The following is a 17,004-nucleotide window of genomic DNA, read 5'->3' as shown; positions in this document are numbered from 1 at the left end:
ACACATCAAAGTTGCTGGTGAACGCAGCAGGCCAGGCAGCATCTCTAGGAAGAGGTACAGTCGACGTTTCAGGCCGAGACCCTTCGTCAGGACTAACTGAACGAAGATTTAGGAAGAGATTTGGATCTCTTACTAACTCTTCCTTCAGTTAGTCCTGACGAAGGGTCTCAGCCTGAAACGTCGACTGTACCTCTTCCTAGAGATGCTGCCTGGCCTGCTGTGTTCACCAGCAACTTTGATGTGCGTGGCTTGAATTTCCAGCACCTGCAGAATTCCTGTTGTTTATATGTCACCATATACACCCCTGAGATTCATTTTCTTCTGGGCATACTCAATAAATCTATAGAATAATAACCACAACAGAATCAATGAAAGACTACCCAGCTAGGATGTTTAACCAGAATGCAGAAGACAGCACTGTGCGAATAATAATAATAATAATAAATAAAGCAGCAATAAATATCAAGAAGATGAGATGTAGAGTACTTGAAAATGAGTCCATTAGACTGTGGAACACTGCAATGACAGGTCAAGTGAAAATGAGTGAAGTTATCCCCTGAAGTTATCAGGTTCAAGAGCCTGATGACTGAGGGGTAACTACTGTTCCTCAGCCTGGTGGTGTAAGTACTGAGGCTCCTCTACCTTCTTTCTGTTGGCAGCAGTTAAAAAAAGAGCATGTCCTGGGTGCTGGGGGTCCCTGATCATGGATGCTGCTTTCCTGCAACAGCATTTCACATAGATGTGCTCAAAGTTTGGGAGGGCTTTACCCACAAAGGACTGGGCCATATGCTCTACCTTTTATAGGACAATCTGTTCAAAGACATTGGTGTTTCTATACCAGGCTGTGATGCAACCAGTCAATACACTCTCCACTACACATCCATAAAAATTTGCCAAAGTTTTAGACATCATGTCGAATAACAATGATAATAAATCTGATCAATACAACAAAATGCACAAGGAACTCAGTAGGCCAAGAAGCATCGATAGAAAAGGGTACAGTCGATGTTTCTAGCCGAGAATCTTCAGAAATCCTGCTAAAGGATCTCGGCCTGAAAGGTCAACTGTACTCTTTTCCATAGATGCTAGCTGGCTTGTTAAGTTCCTCCAGCATTTTGTGTGAGCTGCTTGGATTTCCAGCATCTGCAGATTTTCTCTTGTTTACGATAAATCTGACTGTGGGCCTATCTTTGTCTCCCACGTCAAAAACTTGGTATAATATGGTACCACATTCTGTCTTGTGCTAGTCAACAGTCTCACTTCTTAATTGACCTTATTCCTCTTCTTTTATATTCTGGTGCCAATCCTCTTGTCAGTTTAGCTCAAACTATCTTCAGCTACAATGGTCAACCTTTCCATAAGGACATCAGTCCCAACCCAAATGAAGTGCAACCCATTAAATTTCCAACAACTACATTTCTATACTTGGCATTTCATCTTTGTGTATTCCAATGCACTTGATAATCACCACTCAGACCAAACGTTCAAAGAGTCAAAACTTCCAGCTGTTCTCCTTTATACCCAATAGAGAACCTAAATACTGAACAAATCAGGATAGAAATGCATCGGCTGAGAGCCTATACTACACAAATAAGTGATCTTAATAATGAATTAGTCTCTCCAAGGAGTACAAAACTTTCTTTTTGTTTGACAATTCTCTCAGGATAGCTCTTGTGGGTGTGCTAAGATGAAAAGATACCACCCATAAACCCCTGGTTATTTGCACTCTTTTGATCAAGGGCCTTGAGTTTTTGGACCCAAGTATAAAAACAGTATTTTCCCCACAATAAGAGACAACTGCCACAGCCAAAACCATTCCCCAAGCTTTTTTCATAGTCAGACAAATGAAACTAAATAAATTATTAAGCAATGAATCAAGCAGCAATGAATCAAAGCAGATTCTTCTTCCTCATGACAACTTTCTGCCAATAAAACATCAGACAATTTTCACAGTACATAGGACATTAGTCACAAATCTGTACAATTAAATCTAAACTAGCCCTGTTTCACAGTTGATCAAAAATTTGATGAGAGCACACAACATTAACTGCCAAACATCATCTAATAACACGGTTACCATTCACTAAGAATTTAAGCAGATTTGAGGCAGGATCTCCGATTCTGACAGCATTGTTACAACTCTAAACAAAAATCTTGCTAATTTTTCCTGAGTGAAATGCATAAATCCTTATACAATCTAGGTCACCCCTCATTCTCCTGTGCTCCAGGGAACACCATCTAAAATTTTCCTTACAGAACGTCTACCAATTTTGGTTTGATTTATTCCCCTTAAATATGAGGATTGGTGCTTAATTTTAATGTTTCATTATCATTGCAGTTGGCTTATGAAGCTAAATAATGAAGTTTTTGGTGCAAAAGAATAACAGCACATAAACATTCTTTTACCCTTATAAAACGTGCTATCTAAGAATGGTACCTCAGTCAAAATAGATCTAAAAGTAAATGTGCTTAAAGACTCACAGTAAATTAACAGGGGCATTGTTGACAAAAAGGTTGTGCTCTTTTTAAACTTTTTTCCCCCACATTTACTGTTTGCAAGTTATCACAAATTTACTGTTTGCTAATTCATGCACAAGGAAATCAAATCAATTCAGAAGTTTTGCAAATGGTAAGTCAAAAGTTTTTTTTTGCATCAGAGAATTAGGAATAAGAAATAGTTAAAAGCTACCACCTTTACAGATCTTCCGATCTTCCAAAGAATGAAGCCAATTCATCAAGCACATTCAGGGATTTTCTAAGTCTGTGAAATAATGACGTGATGCCTCACTGCAGTAACAGAGCATGATTCAAATGAGGCTTCATTTGAGGATATACACACAACAGCCTTGCTGCTGAGGGTCAGCTGCTTGAAAAATATAACTGCTGTGCTTGAAAACATGTGATACGGAAAATTTTTCTTTCAACATTAACTGCTACTTCCTTCATGCTTGATTTTTTCAAGCTTTAAACTGTCACTGAATCCAAGTTACTCACTTTCAGCCCCCTAAAAAATTGATCTTAAGCTGGCTAGGGCATTAAGTTGCCATTTCCCTCAGTGACACCAAGTAATTGCCCGGCCCCTACATAGAATACATCCAAAACAAAGGGAATTCCAAAAAAAATAAACAATTTCCCCATCTAGTTTGTTGATGTTTTCTGAAGATTAAAGCTTCTCACTGTAATTAATAGCAAAAAAACACATATATAAGGGAAAATTTCATCTTTCAATGGGAGCACCAAGTTCAGTGAAGTCTCATCTGCGGCTGTTAAAAAGCAACACTGACATCATTCACAAGAGCAAGTAAATATTTGTGACTGTGGTTTCCAGGTAACAAGTATTCAAACACACGAACATGCCAAACTATTTTCAATACCAGTGTTAACAGCAGCACCTTAAAACAATGTTGAACATGATTGAACAATGTGGTAAAAGCATCAAAGGAATTGATGCTTTTACCACATCCTCTTCTTTCAGTTAGTCCTGACAAAGGGTCCCAGCCTGAAACGTTGACTGTACCTCTTCCTACAGATGCTGCCTCACCTGCTGCGTTCACCAGCATTTTTTGTGTGTTGCTTGAATTTCCAGCATTTGCAGATTTCCTCGTGTCTGCAAAGGAATTAAAATTCAGCTAAAAAGCTGAAACCATGGTTCAAGAGCCTGACTACATGACACAACCCGACTATATTTCAAGTTTGAGTCCAATATCAAAAAAAATTTTTGAAATCTTTAGATTTGGATCAGATTTGTATTTTATACCTGTGCTGAGTTTTTCTATGCTCCTCCGAAAGAGGGAACAATGGGGTGTTGGGAGTAGAAGAGACCAGGTCGGGCACATTCCAGCAGAACACAAGCCTTCTAATTAGAATTATCAACACCAGGTGGTCTAATTTTTTTTTTACCAATTTATGTCCAAATATCTACAAAATTAAAGTAATTCATAAATCTGAATCTACTATCTATAAGAAGACATGCATAACATGCTTAGGCAACAAATTCTTGAAGTGACACCAACACCACTGAGTTGTTAATTTAGGCAACACAGCCTGAGTAATGAAAACACCACACTGCCGTTATAGACACCAACTGCATTGCTCTACATATTAGATTTCTCAAATGCCACCTGCCCAAATACAGAGTATCCTTGAAGTTTCAGTGGGCTCTATCGATCTTGGCACCACGTTAGTCTGTTCTGCAAATGGTGCTGTCAAAGGTACAAAACACCTGCGAAGGTTGAGAAAAATCAAATAGAAGGTCTGGCATGAGAAAAATTTAAACTGCCAAGCTGAAATTCATAGCTGAATTTCCAGTCATGAAGTGACAATAAAAATGAGCCAAGTGTATAACAGTGGCAATTCAAAAATCACTTCTAAAAGGTCTGATTGTCATTTTCTACTATTTATGCAATATTAGTTTTCAAATATCTCAATTCATTGTTAACCACAGAGCAGCAAAATAATACCTGTGATTTACTTCCAGGTGTTTTATCACAATCACTTACAAACCCCTTTTCCAGAAAAGTTGGGATATTTTCCAAAATGCAATAAAAACAAAAATCTGTGATACATTAATTCATGTGAACCTTTATTTAACCGACAAAAGTACAAAGATTTTCAATAGTTTTACTGACCAACTTAATTGTATTTTACAAATATACACAAATTTAGACTTTGATGGCTGCAACACATTCAACAAAAGTTGGGACAGAGTTAAAATAAGATTGAAAAGTGCACAGAAAAGTCATGCTACTGTGACAATTATAGCCACCTGGGCTCGGGAGTATTTCGGAAAACCATTGTCACTCAACACAGTCCATTGCTGCGTCCAGAAATGCAACTTGAAACTGTATTACGCAAGGAGGAAGCCATACATCAACTCTATGCAGAAACGCCGGCAAGTTCTCTGGGCCCGAGCTCATCTCAGATGGACCGAAAGACGGTGGAACCATGTGCTGTGGTCAGATGAGTCCACATTTCAGCTAGCTTTCGGAAAAAACAGGCGTCGAGTTCTCCGTGCCAAAGATGAAAACGACCATCCAGATTGCTATCAGCGAAAGGTGCAAAAAGCCAGCATCTGTGATGGTATGGGGGTGCATCAGTGCCCACGGCATGGGTGATTGCATGTATGTGAAGGTACCATATATTAGGATTTTAGAGAGACATATGTTGCCATCAAGGCGACGTCTCTTATCGGGACGTCCATGCTTATTTCAGCAGGACAATGCCAGACCACATTCTGCACGGGCTACAACAGCATGGCTTTGTAGACACAGAGTGCGTGTGCTTGATTGGCCTGCTGCCAGTCCAGATCTATCTCCTATTGAAAATGTATGGCGCATCATGAAGAGGAGAATCAGACAACGGAGACCACGGACTGTTGAGCAGCTGAAGTCTTATATCAAGCAAGAAGGGACAAAATTTCCAGTTGCAAATCTACTACAATTAGTATCCTCAGTTCCAAAATGATTAAAAAGTGTTATTAAAAGGAAAGGTGATGTAACACAATGGTAAACATGCTGTTGAGTGTGTTGCAGCCATCAAATTCTAAATTTGTGTCTGTTTACAAAATACAATTAAGTTGGTCAGTAAAACTATTGAAAATCTTTTCTTTGTACTTTTGTCAGTTAAATAAAGGCTCACGTGAATTAACATATCAGAGATTTTTGTTTTTATTGCATTTTGGAAAATATCTCAACTTTTCTGGAAATGGGGTTTGTATTTAAATTATAAGAACTTGGTATTAACACAAGTCACAGAGATGTTCATTCCCTACCAAAGTGTGAGGATGCTCAAATTTCTATCTCCTACTACAAGAGAAGAGACAGAAAACTCATTCAGGGGTGGGCAGAACGAACTGATCACTATAACCTTCAATCTTTCATTGCTTGATCAATTCCCAACAGAATGTACATATTAAAAACTTTTTTTTAAATTACGAAACACTACTGAAGAAATTTGTTGATCTTTTAAATTATATCAAGAAATGTATAAATAGTGTATTGCATGATTTATTATGTGTATTGCACAGGTTTAATTTTATTTTAAACACTCATTCTAAGATGAACTCAATGCCTTTTATGCACACTTTGAGAGGGAGAATAAAACTACACCTGTGTGAATCCCTGCAGGTTCTAGCAACTCTGTGATCTGTCTCAGAATATCTTTCAAGAGGGTGAACCCTCACAAGGTATCAGACCCTGATGGTTTACCTCGGAGGGTTTTGAAAACCTGTGCCAAACCCTTGGTGGGACTGTTCATGACATCTTCAATCTCTTTTTGCTGCAGTCAGAATTTCCAACATGCTTCAAAAGACTGACAACCATATCAGTGCCCAGGAAGAGTAGGGTGAGCTGACTCAATGACTATCATCCAGTGGCACTTACATCTACTATGATGAAATGCTTTGAGAGGTTGGTCATGGCTAGAATCAACTCCTGCCTAAGCAAGGACTTTGGATGGACTGCAATTTGCCTATTGCCACAATAGGTCAATGGATGCAATCTTACTGTCTCTTCACTCGGACTTGGATACCTGTACAATAGCAATATCTACAGTATGTTAGACTGCTGTCTATGTATTACAACTCAGCATTCAACACAATCATATCCTCAGTTCTAATCAACAAGCTCCAAAACTTGGGTCATTATCCTGGGTCACTGGATCCTTGACTTCCTCACCGGGAGACCTAACTATGAGCGGATCAGAAATAACATTTCCTCGATAATCAACACAGGTGCACCTCAAGGATGCTTGCTAATCCTACTGCTCTACTCTCTCTACACCCACGACTGTAAGGCTAGGCACAGCTCAAACACCATCTATAAATTTGTTGATGACACAACTGTTGTTGGAAGAATTTCAGATGGTGATGAGGAGCAAGATAGATCAGCACATTGAGTGGTGTCGCAACAATAACAACCACCTTGAACTCAACATCAGTAAGACCAAAGAATTGATTGTGGACTTCAAGGGGAAGTTGAGGAAACACACACTAGTCCTCATCAAGATTATAAGCACCGGTAAGGGTTGGCAGGTTCAAATTCCTGGGTGTCAACATCTGTGAAGATCTATCCTGGGACCAACATATTGACACAATTACAAAGAAGGTATGACAGTAGCTATATATATTTTTTTTTCTAAGGAGTTTGAGAAGAATTGGTGTATCACCAAAAACATTTGCAAATTTCTACAGATGTACCATGGAGAGCATTTTAACTGGTTGCATCACTGACTGGTATAGAGGAGCCGTTGCACTAGATCAGAAAAAATTGCAGAAGGTTGTAAACCCTCCCAGCTCCATCACGGGCACTAGCATTGAGGACATTTTCAAAGGCGATGCCTCAAAAAACTAGCAGCCATCATTAAGGACTCCATCATCCAGGACATGCCATCTTCTTATTGCTACCATCAAGGAGGTGGTAAAGGAGTCTGAAGATACACACACACACACAATGTTTCACAAAGAGCTTCTTGCCCTCCAACATCAGATTTCCAAATAAACAATAAATCAATGAACACGGCCTCACTATTTTTTCTCTATTTTTGCACTACTTATTTAATTTGATTTTTTATACTGTGCCTTGAAAAAGTATTCAGACACCAACCCTTTGTTCACAAATGTATTACAATGTTATTTAACAATTTTACTGAGCATTTTTATTTGTGAATCATTTGCTCTTTTTTTCACAGTAGACCCCAAAAACAGAGAAAATTGTAAAGCATGAAAAACTGAAACTTCAAAAACTGAAATGTTAACAATTCAGAAGTATTCATCCACCTTTGCTCATTATCTAGTTGCACCACCTCTCAGAGCTATTACAACCAGTGGCCTTTTTGGATAAAATTTATTAGCTTTACACAATGTGATGGACCAAGACTTGCCCATTCCTCTTTGCAAAATTTCTCAAAGTGCACCAAGTTAGCAGTGGACGGCAATCTTCAGGTCTTGCCAGAGATGTTTGATCAGGTTAAAGTCAGTACTTTGGCTCAGCACTCAAGGACGTCAATTTTCTTCATTTGAAGCCATTCCATGGTTGCTTCGGTCGTGTGTTTTTGGTCGTTGTCCTGTTGAAAGACAAACTTCTTCCCCAGTTTAAGCTTTCTGGCAGAAGCTAGCATGTTTTTGTCCACGATCTCACTGTGTTTAGCAGCATTCATCTTCCCATCAATCCTGACTAATTTCTAGTCCCTGCCGCTGAAAAGCATCTCCGTAGCATGATGTTACTTCCAACATACTTTACAGTAGGGTTGGTGTTACCTGACTGATGCGTAGTATTAGATTTACACCATACGTACCATTCCATTTTAGTTTCATCCAACCATGAGACCATTTTTCACATCTTTATAGTATCTTCTAAATGAAGCTTTGCAAAGTGTTTATGGGCAAGGATAGTCCTTTTTTTAAGCCAGAGCTTCTTCTTTTCCACTCTTCCATAAGTATCCTTTCTGTGCAAGGCCTTAGAGATTGTGGAGCCCAGAACTTCATCTCCAGTTGCAGCCACTGACTCCTGTAACTCACTCAGAATGACTGTTGGCATCATAATAGCCTCTCTTGCAAGTGTCATACTTCTCTGGTGACTAAGTTTAACAGGGTGGCCTGACCTAGACAGTATGGCTATGGTTTCATATTTTTCCACTTTATCATGATGGACTGTACTCAGCTCCGAGGTATGTTCAGTGACTTTAGGATGGTCTTGTACCCTTCCCCAGAGTTAAGCTTCTCTATTATTATTTTCCTGACTTGTCTTGAATGCTCTTTTGTCTTCATTTTGGTTTTGTCTGGTGAAAATCAACCATACTGTTGGACCTTACAGAGAAAGGAGGTATTTAGTCTTATTAACTCATTTAAAGTAAGTGTTCCTCCAATTGCACCTGAGAAAAGTTAGTAATTACAATGGGGCTGAATACTTTTACAGTCTCAAAATTTTGGTTTTTAATTTTTGGTAAACCCTTTGCAGGTTTAGGAATTTTTCTTTTGATTTGACACAATGTGCAATGTTTTGTAGATTAGCTCAAAAAATCCTACTTCAATATATTTTAAATTTAGAAATTGAGACAGTAAAATTGTGAAAATAGTTGTGAGGGCTGAATAGATTTTCAAGGCACTGTATATAATTCATAGTTTTTATTATTATGCATTGCAAGGTACTGCTGCTGCAAAACAACAAATTTTGCGACATATGCCAGTGATATTAAAGCTGATTATGATTCTGTAGATTGTCACTGTGATAGTACCTTATTAAATGATAAGCTCATTAAAACTATTAAGAGAAATACAGGAACAAACTTAGCACTCGACCTTAAGTCAGTTACCATTTCATCCAACTTACAATTCACTAAATAGAAAATTGAAATAGTGATTTCTGACACATGACACAAAAGAAACAGTATTAAAATTTGAAAATATTGGAACTGCTCAGAGAAATCGCCCGTCATGTATTATCCCCCATCGCCCGTCATGTATTATCCCCCATCTGCCCAGAATGAAGACCTTTAAATTACCAATGGAATATATATTTCACATACCAAGTATCTGATGTACCTAATGCAGATCTTATGGGACAGAACTTAGGAATATGGAAACTGATAAAACAAAAGTTAAAACAAAGTTAGTATAATTATTTTATACTTTTGTAGACTCATGATTTTACAATTAAAGCATGTTCTGATTAAAATTAGTTCTTACATAATACAGACATATATTTCCAAAATAATTCAATGATTCAGTTCAATATAAATCGCTTCATTCTATATTTGCAGAATAATCCACTAAACCTGAGAAACAGGAACTGAAAATATCCAGGAAAGATCTTGTTAGTTTTCAATGTTTCTGGGTGTTCATATGTTCACAAGGAGGGTATCTGATGAACAATTCTATATAACAATTGCAATAGCTCTATTGTAATGATGCTTTGAAATAGACCAAAGTACATCAATCATTAATTGCTGCCATACTGCCACTGACTTCCCCATACTATGGCAAATTCAATTCATTTGAATCCTATTCCTATCCCAGAGTACTCAAATGGTCCATTTCTTTCATTGTACAGGACATTTCTACTTCATTTTCTTTCAACATAAAGACTAATTCCAGCCACACCAAAGTAATGATTGAACTAGCTGAACAAAAGCATCATTGAAGAGTCAGCCTGAGCTGAGGTTCACACAGCCAAACCATTTCCTGATACAGTCATTGACAAACTGGAAGCAGTGACTCTATGACCACAACACATACAAATTCAGTAACTACTTCAACCTAACCAGACACCCAGCACTTCTGAATTCATTACGATAAAGCTTTTTCATTAATTTTAACTCCATGTGCAATGAATGCTATCCTTTAACAAACTTTTGACCAGGACTCAGCAGACTTCAAATAAAAATCCCAACTAATGCAGAAAAAAAAATTTCACCTCAGGAATACTGCCTACCTCTGCCATTTTGTTTTGTACATTTAACATCACCCCTTCTCTCACTGAACCTTTCACTCCCACATCAGCTTGAGACTAAATTATTCCAATGCCCTCCTCATCAGCTTTCTGTATTACCTTATCCAATCTACATAATTTTTGTCCATTAGTCTAATATTAATTTATGCTCCAAAATCCATTTACAAAAATGTAATTTTACTGTTCAAATTCCTCCACGAGGCCACATCCCACAAGTCAGTAATCACTTAGTCTTCAAGCACACTGGTCCAAAAACAATTCATTTTATAGCTATGGATTTTTGCTTTCACTGGAATCACTGAAAATTTGTTTCAGCAACCTCTATTCTTCCAAACCATTGTGCATCTGCATCTCTATGACTGCTCAAATCCAACTTTCTTGGTCAAATCACAAACAAGAGAAAATCTGCAGATGCTGGAAACAATTTTGTGTGTATTACTGTTTTTATCAAATCTTTGGTTCGATCAATTGATTCTTACCATACTTCTTTGATACAGAACCTGTTATCCTTTTATGGGCATTCAACAACAAACAACAAAAATACTCATGAGTATAGCAACAAATAGGACATCAAATCTAATTTCCACAGAGAAACTTGCAAATCTAGAAATAATGATGCCTTATTCAGTCTGTCAGATATTCAATGTCTGCAATTTCTACTAGCTATGTAAGATACCAAGCAGGACATTGCACTTTTCACTAAATGCCTCTCGGCTATGAGGAAAACTATGAAAGACAGGCAAGCATACAGATTCACCCTTCTGACCTCATGAATTCCCATCCTTACCAAGCCCTGAAATAAGTTTCAGAAGATCATCCAGCTTACTTGGCTGCATCCTAACTTCAAGTTCTCATCAGAATTTGTAACCATTTCTATAGAAACAGAATCAATGACATACATAAATAGCATCAATAACATATGTAGTCTACCAAAGAGGGAAAAGAAGTAATATGAACTATGATTTCTAAAATATATGTTCAATCGCCCCTGATTCCTAAATCCCTACATGTACTGAATATAGACATTTCACAATATTCTCTCAGCTTCCTACCATGATGTTTAAGTGTATTAAAGGGAATATGGGGCAATTTCTTGAAAAATAACACAATGATAATGCACAAAGGATAAAATTAAAATGTGATTTCTGGGACAGTCGAATGAGCATAACCTCAAGATTGAGCACTTCACCATACATTCTGATGAAGCTACTCTCCGGACCAAAGTTCAAAATGCTTTATTAAGTAACATATACTGTACTGAACGAGTTTTCTTCACTCTCAACACTCCGCTTGCAATCATTGTGCCCATAAACACTTTTGGATAATCTGCCTTTGTGGCAGATGACAATACTTCTAAATAAATCTCTTTTTAAAAAAAAATCTTTTTATAATTTCACAGGTCATGCAAGCAACACCCAGATTTTCACATCATTTCCAGTATTTTATGCTAATCTTTCAATTTCAATTTTCACCTTTTACTTCATCCCATTCACTATAGTTCCAGCCACTACATTCAAGCCTTTGTTATAACAATCTTCCAATAATAATATTTGAGCAAAACCAGTGCTAAATGACGTTTCCTGGGGGTTATCTGCATTCTTGTTGGAGGGGAAAAAATAATAATATTCACTCCCTACCAGTGCCAAACATCCTGAGGCAAACCTGAGTGATTCATGAAAACAGCATTTCAATTCAGATTAGGTCCATAGTCCAGTTTTTAAAGAGTATTTAATATTCACACTTTAAACAGCAAAGTAGAATGCTACTAGTTGATCGATATGATGAATATAACGAATAGCTGAATCATACAGGTCCTGCAAAATATCAAGGCAGTCCTTCATTCATAAAGGTGATTATCCCTTGCAGGCTCACATCAGTACGGAAAACGCCCAAAAACTTCAGACTCTAATATTTTGACTGGGATCAAAAGTTACTGATGGTTACAATTCTATGGCTGATTTAGGAAATCAATATTTCAAGCAAGTTGAGGCACTTCAGAGCATTAGTATAGCATGCCTGGTTAACTATTCCTTGCCGTTGAAGACATTAATCTTGGTTAAATACAGCACACCTAAACAAAAAGCAATTCATGGATAGTGAAGCAAAAGATAAGCTTGACCTTAAACACTTCTACTTGCACCTAACACTGCCCACAAACTGAAATGCTTGAAATATAGCATACTATATACAACTTCAGAAGGTGACACCACTGAAATGTGTTACAATGCTGATTTAAACTTAGCAATCTCAATTGAGGAATAATTTCATTTATTCCACACAAATACGATAGTACAACTATCAAGCAACACACATAAAAGTTGCTGGTGAACGCAGCAGGCTAGGCAGCATCTCTAGGAAGAGGTGCAGTCGACATTTCAGGCCGAGACCCTTCGTCCTGATGAAGGGTCTCGGCCTGAAACGTCGACTGCACCTCTTCCTAGAGATGCTACCCGGCCTGCTGCGTTCACCAGCAACTTTTATGTGTGTTGCTTGAATTTCCAGCATCTGCAGAATTCCTGTTGTTTGCGTTTTTAGTACAAACTATTCTGTTTTAGTCTGTTCCCTTAACAACAGACCAGCTAGTAAGGGGCACCTGCCAGGATTAGAATTGGACTGCACTTATAAGTGCAAACTAACAATAAGTCACATGCAAGACTCTTAAGAGTTAACACAAAATAACTATGATGTAAATAAATCCCAAAGAGGTTCTGTTGCTCACTGAAGTTACTACTCTGATAGCATCTAGCAAACCAGCATGAGTCTGTGCAAAATAATATGGATGTTTCACAGTGCCGCCTTAAGCAGAGTTAATAATAAGTCTGCATTTATCCAGCAAGCACTCCTTTGTGCCTATTAGAGACAAGCAGATGAGGATGGTTACTTCAGTTCCCCTCTGTTTCTCAGTGGCTACCCAGAAGGGGGAAAAAAATCAATAACAAAAGAATTCAAAAAAGGCAGTTTTAGTCTTTTGTTCCTGGACTAGCCAACTAAGGAACGTACAACATGTTGAAAAAGTGTCAAACTTAGTCAGCTGGAATTGAGTCAGCATGACTTCAAACTTACTATTCTGCCAGAAGATGAAATCACACTGCATTCATTAGTGTTACTCAGATGAATTTCAACAGGACAGCTAACTCCAGCCCTACCCATGTTTAATTCACCCTCCCCCATTCTTTTCCTGAAGGGAGTGGTTCCTCATAGGACAGTGGTGTGATAGAACCCTGGCACTCTACACAAACTTTATTCCCAAACTGCCTTACTCCCTTGGTTTGTGCTAGAACACATTGTACATCAGCAAGATATTCAACTACAAAAACCACAAAGTTATACTTTGTTGAATGCCTTGATAAAAAGCGGAATTTGTCTGTAGCCAACCATTTTAATTCCAATCCCCATTTCCATTCCAACATATCAGCCCATGGCCTCTTCTACTGCCATGATGAGTTGGAGAAGTAACACCTCATATTCCGTCTGGGTAGCCTCTAACCAGATGGTATAATCATCAATTTCTCCAACTTACAGCAAGTTTTTCCCCCTCAACCCTTCCCTCTTCATTTCCCCACTCTGGCACCCCTCTTACCCCTCTTCCTCACCTCCAATTGCCATTCCTCCTTCCCTTTCTTCCATTATCCACTCTCCTATCAGATTCCTTCTTCTCCAGCGCTTTCCTTTTCTACTTATTACCTCCCAGCTTCTCACTTCATACCCTCTCCCCCACCCACCTGGCTTAACCAATCGCCTAGCTTGTCCTCCTTCCCCTCACCCTCCTCCTTATTCTCACTTCTTCCCCTTTCCTTTCCAGTCCTGATGAGGAGTCTTGGCCCAAAACATCAACTATTTATTCATTTTATTAAATGCTGCCTGACCTGTTGAGTTCTGCCAGCATTTTGTGTGTGCTTCACTTGGTACATTTACCGATTCTCTATGCAATGCAAAATTGTTTTTCTAACAAAGTTTCTTCTCCCTCATCCACTGTCATTATAGTTAATTGGTATCCACATTTCTACTAAATACAACAAATTCAGCTTCTTAATGACACATTTAATAAAACCACTGGGAAGCCCCTCAAAACTCCAGGCCATAAAATGACAGCTGATCAATGCCATTTCTTTTTCTCTCCACAAGTCTTAATTTAAGGCTATAAGTTCCGACTACTCATCAGAAAATAATTCCTATTTGTTGAATGTCCTACTTGCGCAATGTTCCTGCACGGACAAATCCGAAGCTAAATAATTCTCCAGTTCCAAGATTCTTCCTTCATAATTCACCTTACATTCTGGCACCCGATTTCCTTTTCCATTACCTTCACTAACATGAACACTTTTCATACTCTTTATACCTTAAATATAAAGATGAACAAAATAATTTTAACACAAAACTGTAACTGGTGCATCATGAAGCAAACATCTTTTTCATTGACAAAATGGAATACTTCATCCAACATACAACTTACAATTGCTGAAACAGAAACAATGAGCACAATTTGAACATAAGATTGAACATCAATGGAGTTGAGCAACTGCTCATTTTTAATCAGGTTCATTTGTTACATTCCAAAAGTATTAATTGTCAGATTGGAAAAATAAAATACAAAGTCCTTTTACTCATTCACTTGACTGCAGACAAAGTTGAAATAACCAAGATTAAAATTAGTATTTTGTTTATACACACTGCTCTGTTTCTTGTAATCAAAAATTGTTTATTAGTTTTGTAAAGAGAACACTAAATAAAAAAACAATTTTAATCTACAAAACAAGTTAATCAACGGTATCTTGTCACTAATTACAGCAGAAAAACAATTATCACAGTTTGTAGCCTTGTAGCTTATAAAACTTTACCCACATAATATTGCTGCTAATACGTTCAGATGTGCCAATTTGACTAGAAGTACGCTCCAAGTGAGAAAGGCACTCTCTCAAGCAGCACTCAGACATCCTAACGTTCAGAATACACTTCGCAAAACATAAAAAAAAGTGAATTCAATAGAATATTATAAAGTTAGCTCGTTCATTTCCTGTTCTTGCTTCCCATTGCTTCGCATCCCTTTCATGTGGTCGTCTCCCCCCTCCTGTTTCGCGGTATTTTCCGAACTCATTCCTCAATCACAGTGACCGTCTCTCAGTCTGAGTCTTGCCAGCTCGCTCGTCTGTGAAAGGCGCCCATCAGCGTCCGGTTCCCACCATCACTCACGAGTTATCAGGCATAAAGTCAACGGCCTACGTCCCTCTCCATAGTCCCGCCTGACCAATGGCCCTCGTCCTTCACCCAAAATACTGACCTTTCCCTATAATCTCCAGCAACTTGTACGACCATACCTATCCAATACCTAGTGCCTCCAGTACTCAGCTATAACCCCTGCCCCGACCTTTGTCCCCGCCACTCCCATCCATCGTCCTGCCAAGAACCTTCACCCCATCCACTGTCCACTGACCCCCTCCTCACTCCTCAGGCACTGCTCCCCCTCTTACCATACACTCTGATCCATCCCTGCTGTTGACATACAGACTCCAGTAAAATCCGTTCCACCGGGTCCAGCGCGGACTCCTCCACCCCGGTAGCCGGCAGCAGGTCCAGCCTCCCGGCTCCATCCTGCGCTTCCATGCCGGCTGCAATCCTGCCGGCGCCGGCTCGTCCGAACAGAAAGCCCAGCTCCGGGCCACTTCCACACCAGTGCCCGGGGCCTCGGCAGACGCTCCCAGCTTCCGCTTCTATCAAGCAAGGCAAAGCAGCAGGGAAAAGAGAGCAAACGGGAAACAAATCAATCGGATCGGCCCAGGATCAGGACATGAACTGCTGCCGATACCGGCGCCAGAACTACTGCACACAGCGAGCCATGGCAACAGGCTCCGCAATCGCCCCCAGAGCCATCGCACAAAGCAACAGCCCTACAATCATATCCAGAGCCATCGACCCCGTCCCCAACCAGAGATGCCACGGTCACGCCCAGAGTTCGGAGACCCCAGCCACATTTCTCAACATTGTACTTGGGCTTAACAGATCCACACAACTCTTCACTTGGCCCTTCCTTCACCCTTCCAACGCAATCCCATCCCTTAATCGGTCCCTTTTCCTGTCTTCCTCAATCTTCCTTCCTCCCTTCAAATATTTTCCTCCTCAGCTTCCTCCCCTTCAATAACCACCTTCTCACAGCTCCAGCCCCTTCATCACTCAACCCTACTCCCTTTGCTGCTGATCCCTCAAATTCAGTTTCCTCCTTCATCAGCCACCTTTCCATCACCACCTCTTATCCCCCTCCATCTATTCTCTCCTCTTCTTATATCATCTCCCATGCTCTCACCCACCAGATCTCACCACACACTACTGCTACAGCTACTCCTTTCTCTAAAGGTCAGATTGTGCCTCAATCACCTCTCCAGGACAACTTCCCAATTATTGATTTTTCTCCTAAAACTCCAGCACCAGTGTTATGTATTAACCTAATTTAGATTTTTGCGCAGAAAATCTTCAACCAATTGCAACAAATGGAAGTCTCATCAAAGGCAAGAAACCATAACTCTGGTAGTTCTCTAATAATCTATTGAGTAAATGTTCCCATCCC

General features: G+C 39.2%; 1 protein-coding gene across 2 annotated transcripts in view; it reads right to left on the bottom strand.

Moving 5' to 3' along the window:
• Positions 1–16,295, bottom strand: part of rasal2 (RAS protein activator like 2) — a 418,356-nt gene extending 402,061 nt beyond the window's left edge. Inside the window, exon 1 of one of the 2 annotated variants that reach the window (XM_063063734.1) lies at positions 15,914–16,295. In XM_063063734.1, coding sequence (XP_062919804.1) covers positions 15,914–16,046 — 133 coding nt within the window. In that variant the 5' untranslated portion in view covers positions 16,047–16,295. The remainder of the gene's footprint in view (positions 1–15,913) is intronic. The other variant, XM_063063733.1, reaches the window with a different exon arrangement.
• Positions 16,296–17,004: the final 709 nt, after the last annotated feature.

This window comes from Mobula hypostoma, chromosome 12, assembly GCF_963921235.1.
Source record: "Mobula hypostoma chromosome 12, sMobHyp1.1, whole genome shotgun sequence".
In the NCBI taxonomy this organism is placed as follows: Eukaryota; Metazoa; Chordata; class Chondrichthyes; order Myliobatiformes; family Myliobatidae; genus Mobula; species Mobula hypostoma.
The sequence above is the reverse complement of the archived record's forward strand: the minus strand, read 5'-3'. Positions and strand labels throughout refer to the sequence as shown.